A 4,959-nucleotide genomic window follows, 5' to 3' on the forward strand; every position below is an offset into this window, starting at 1 on the left:
ATGTTTTAATAAATAAATGACAAGGATACCTAAGCTTCCATTTGGTGTCTTTTTTTTTTCATTTGAAAGTGAAGGTATTAACAGCTGCCTCTGAGCTGGGTAGAGGGAATTAATTCCAAAGAGGTGTCATGTGTTTCACGTTTCAATTCCTAATCTTAGCATAAAAAGGAAGTCCTTGCTAGAGTAGCTGCAGCCGAAAAGGCAGATTAAACCATTCAAATGGTTAGTGCTCTGCAAGGCTGCACCCATGAGTCCTTCTGCAGCAACCTCTCTCTCCTTGATGTTCATAATGTGGACATGCTGTGCAGGAGAACAACCAGAGTGGCACCCTCCTGCTACAGGATTTCAGAAGTGCCAAGAAGTCTTGAACCGTCCTATGTTGGGAGTCCTTCCTGGAGGTGGCTGGGATAACCTGAGGAACTTGGATATGGGTAGAGTGATGAACCTCAGTTACTCTTTGTGTAAAACTACAAAAGATGGGGCTTACATCATCCCCAATGACGTCTTCACCATTGCTCTTAAACAAAGCTTGCTGGAGATGAACTCAGAGATCGCCGAGTCTTGGATGGACTATCAATGTACCACTGCTGTTTCCATCAATGCAGGGCTGTCTTTTTCCCACGTCAATGGCAGGTTCTCCAGTGATTTCCGCAGGGCGAAAACTCACCAAGTGAGAGACAAGTCTGTATCCACAAAAGTTCAGATCAGGAATTTGATGTACTCTGTGAAAATGGATCCTACCACAAAGTTAGACGAAGGCTTCCATCAGCAGCTTGCCACCATTGCTAACCAGCTGGAGAAAAACAAGACTCAAATGGCTAACTACTTGGCAGAAATCTTAGTGTTGAACTATGGCACTCACGTTCTCACTGGAGTAGATGTTGGGGCCAGCCTTGTTCAGGAGGACTATATCAAAGCTACCTTTCTGAAAGATGGTCGATCCAGGAGAAGTGAGATCACTGCTGCAGCTGGCATCTCTTTCCAAAACATCATCAACTTTAACATGGGCGTTTCAGTGGGTGCAGAAAACGATTTAACCAAGCAATACGAAGGCAACCGTACTAGTTCTAGAGTGGAGAGTTTTGGGGGTCTGCCTTTTTATCCTGGGATTACGCTGAAAACCTGGCAGGAAAGCATCACCAATCAGTTGGTGGCCCTTGACCGTTCAGGCTTGCCTTTGCCATTCTTCATCACCCCAAATAATTTGCCAGGACTTCCCATCCCCATTCTGAAGAAGTTATCCAAGACTATAGAATCTGCCATTGAGCGCTATTATACATTCAACACTTATCCCGGCTGTGTAAACCCAGCCTCACCTAACTTCAACTTCTATGCCAATGTGGATGATGGCACCTGTGAAGGGAGTGCAACCAACTTTACCTTCGGAGGCGTCTACCAAGTGTGTGCTCGATTAGAAGGCCCTGATGCTGATGGGCTCTGCCAAGCCCTGGAGCAGAAGAACCCCCTCACTGGAGACTTCTCCTGCCCTGTGGGTTACATGCCCGTCGAACTGCGATCTCAACAACATGAGGAGGGATTCAGCCACTTGGATTGCCATCGAGATTGCTTGCTTTGGAGACTCTTCTGCAGGTGGATTTGCAACGACATTTTCACACTCTCCAAAGTGCAGTTGAGCTCCCACTGGTGTGCAGCAAGAGGCCCAGTCCCCGAAACCTCCGCATTTCTCTTTGGAGGGCTCTTCAGTGCCAAGAGTACCAATCCTGTCACTAATGCCCAATCCTGCCCATCCAGGTACTACCCACTGAAGCTTTTCGACCAGCTCAAAGTTTGTGTGAGTAGTGATGAGAGGGGAAAGCGACATTCGGTGCCCTTTGGTGGGTTCTTTAGTTGCCAAATGGGAAACCCCCTGTCCGGATCTCCTAACGGGACAGAAAATGACCCATACCTCAAAAGGTGTCCAGCTGGATTCAGCCAGCATCTGGCTCTGATCAGCGATGGGTGCCAAGTGGAATATTGTGTCCAAGCTGGCCGTTTTACAGATAAGTCTTTACCTCAAGCCCGGCTGCCTCCCTTCACTCGCAAGCCAGACATCAGCCTCCTTGCTACTGATACCATCCTCGTTACAAGCAGCAATGGGGATCAAACCTGGATCAAGGATCCACAAAGTCAGCAATGGAAGTTGGCCAGCTCGGAAGATGTGCTCCAGAGAGGGGGGGATGCTGGTGGGGGCCTGTCAAATGGAGCAGCAGCAGGGATCACCGTTGCAGCCACTGCTGGCCTGGCTATTTTAATCCTACTAGTTGTCCGTCTACGTAAGAGGTACGAGAAAAGGGAGTTTAGCAAGACAGAGGGAGAGAAGACATGTCTGCTATCGAATAATCCTGTTTATGGTCTCCTGCCTGAAATGGAGGATACGCTTCAGCCAGAGCAGGAAAAACAATCAGTTTAGTGGCTTCATGCCTTTTATAAGTCCCGAAATTCTGGTATGGCCATTAGTCATGCTGGCTGGGTCCAAGGTTTGAGATTATTGTATCCTAACAAGCTTTGCTCTGGGCTTTTACTCATTTCTTATAATCCTAAACAAATTTCTACTGTCTTTCACTCTAATCAGGAGTTAGATGCAAAATCAGGGACAAAAAGTCTCCACTGTCCATTTGATTAGGAATATTGGCAGTTATTATACTGGACCAGATCTCTCTGGTCTCTCTGCTTTTGCTTTTGGCAGCAGCTCTGGAGTTTAAGAGCAATCTTCACATGGAGATTGGCTCAAGGGCACCTACCCATCACCCCAATTGATGCCAAGTGTGTCCAGTGTTGCATGTAATCAGCTTGCAAATTATGGGTTGAAAACAATGGGTGGATTGGGGGATTACTTTGAGCCCATGGAAGGAAAGTTGTTATTGTCATTAAAAAGCTAGAAAGATTGTAACATCACCACGGGCCAGGGTTAGGCAAAGTTGGCTCCTCTATGACATATGGACGTCAACTCCCAGAATTCTTGAGCTAGCATGATTGAGTCAGGAATTCTGGGAGTTGAAGTCCACAAATCACAGAAGAGCCAACTTTGCCTACCCTGCTATGGGCAGTCTAATTTGTGTTGAAAGTTTGATAAATATACATTTGGTTGAAGCTATTTTGACAACCTTTGAGAAAACGTACAAATCCCAAGGTTGTCGATATGGGGACACTATAGAGAAGACTTGTAAATAACCATGTATGTCATATTTTTTGTTCTATGCCTTATGTGCCTTATGCTGCCACACCAGTAATGTAAGAATAAATCTGAAATGATCCTTCTGGCACGGTGTGTGGATTGACCTTCTCTCTTGTGACAGCTCATTAAAAAGCACAGACGTTGCAATGGCATCCAAGGTAAATACACAATGTGCACTTCTTCAGGAAGTCACTGCAATCAGAAATGTGGAGGGACAAGCACTGTCTGTTAGACGTAAGCATTTGCTATCTCCCAGCATCTGCTCCTTTGGGTCTAACTCCTGTGGGACAAACTTCTTCAACCTGGATGCCCTCTGGATATGCAGAATTCAACTCCCAGAAGGTCTCACCTTGCTTGGTTATTGCTGAGAATCCTGGGAGTTGAAGTCCATTATCTGGAGAGCCTTGCAATTTAGGGAAACTGCTGTAGAACATGGCCTATTTCGAAAATTAATTGAATATCTATCTAATTAGCAGATGTCAAAATGCAGTCTGGTTATGAATTGGGGGTTATGATAGTGAAGTTTGAATCAGTGGTGGGTTGCTCTCGGTTCAGCCCAATTCTAGATAGATAGAATTCTTTATTGGCCAAGTGTGATTGGACACACAAGTCTTGGTGCATATGCTCTCAAGTGGTCATAAAAGAAAATATAGATTTGTCATCTATATTTGTCATCTATGGGATATAAATATGAAAAACTGATGCAAATCTGTTTCGGTCTTCAGGTTTGACAAGATCTTTCATTTTACTATAGCTGATTACAAAAACTGGAAAATCTTTCATTTTAAATCAAGAGGATTATCCCTTCTCTCTTCAAAAGAACATGGGGAAGCTACTATTTAACCTGTACTTAAAGTCTTTAATATCAAATAACATTTAGACTTGTATACAACTTCATAGTGCTTTTCAGCAATCTCTATACTAAGTCAGCATACAGCCGCCAACAGTCGGGGTCTTTGTTTTATTGATCTCAGAGGATAGAAGGTTGAGCCAATCAGGATTGAACTCCTGGGAGTAGGAATAGTTAGCCTGCAATTCTGCATTCTAACCACTGTGCCACCCTGCTCTTAATAATTATGCTAGTGAGCCATTTTGAAAACAAAGCAAAACTTGGCTTTAGTAAGATGCAACACATTCAAGCCAAACTGTTATTTAGCCTTACTTCCAGATTTAGTGACAATCTACACTTTTACTTTGCCTTTAGGTTCTTTGTCAAGAGGGGAAAGAGCTCTATAGCAATTTATAGGAAGTAACTATGTCTGGAATCCAACAGCTACTCACAGATGATTGATGAATGTCCAGGCTGAACTCAGCTCTGGATGACTTTGTAATATACTTCTTCTGGTAATAATGCTGGGAAGGTTTGTCACTGTCTTCTGTTAAGGTACCTTTTACACCCTCCAGACTAGCATTTACTCCTGGGATTTCTTAACAGTCTGCCATCCCAATATTTCTCAAGTTAGATCTTGTTTGGTTTTTTAAGTTGAGACAAGGTTAACAAGGTCTTAGTTGGGTTGATATCATTATCATTGATGGTAAAAATCTTTACTATACACAAAAATCTTTAAGTTGACTGCTGTGTTCTCTTGTAGTTTAAAAGTACAGTGGTACCTCGTCATATGAACCCCTTGTCATACGAACTTTTTGAGATACGAACCCGGGGTTTAAGATTTTTTTGCCTCTTCTTCCAAACTATTTTCACCTTACGAACCTGCCGCCGCTGGGATGCCCCGCCTCTGGACTTCCGTTGCAAGCGAAGCGCCCGTTTTTACGATCCTGGGATT

The 4,959-nt window shown here is 44.0% G+C and overlaps 1 protein-coding gene across 1 annotated transcript; it reads left to right on the top strand.

The window, feature by feature from the left end:
- The first annotated feature begins 226 nt into the window (after nucleotides 1–226).
- MPEG1 (macrophage expressed 1) lies at nucleotides 227–3,255 on the top strand. Its single transcript, XM_070736115.1, has one exon. The coding sequence runs from the start codon at nucleotides 248–250 to the stop codon at nucleotides 2,408–2,410; it is 2,163 nt and encodes a 720-aa protein (XP_070592216.1). The 5' UTR covers nucleotides 227–247; the 3' UTR covers nucleotides 2,411–3,255.
- The last annotated feature ends 1,704 nt before the right edge of the window (nucleotides 3,256–4,959 follow it).

This window comes from Erythrolamprus reginae, chromosome 1, assembly GCF_031021105.1.
Source record: "Erythrolamprus reginae isolate rEryReg1 chromosome 1, rEryReg1.hap1, whole genome shotgun sequence".
Taxonomy (NCBI): domain Eukaryota; kingdom Metazoa; phylum Chordata; class Lepidosauria; order Squamata; family Dipsadidae; genus Erythrolamprus; species Erythrolamprus reginae.

Bases quoted from the DNA above. Each gene is read 5' to 3' on its own strand.
- MPEG1 (XM_070736115.1), top strand. From the start codon at position 248: ATGAGTCCTTCTGCAGCAACCTCTCTCTCCTTGATGTTCATAATGTGG.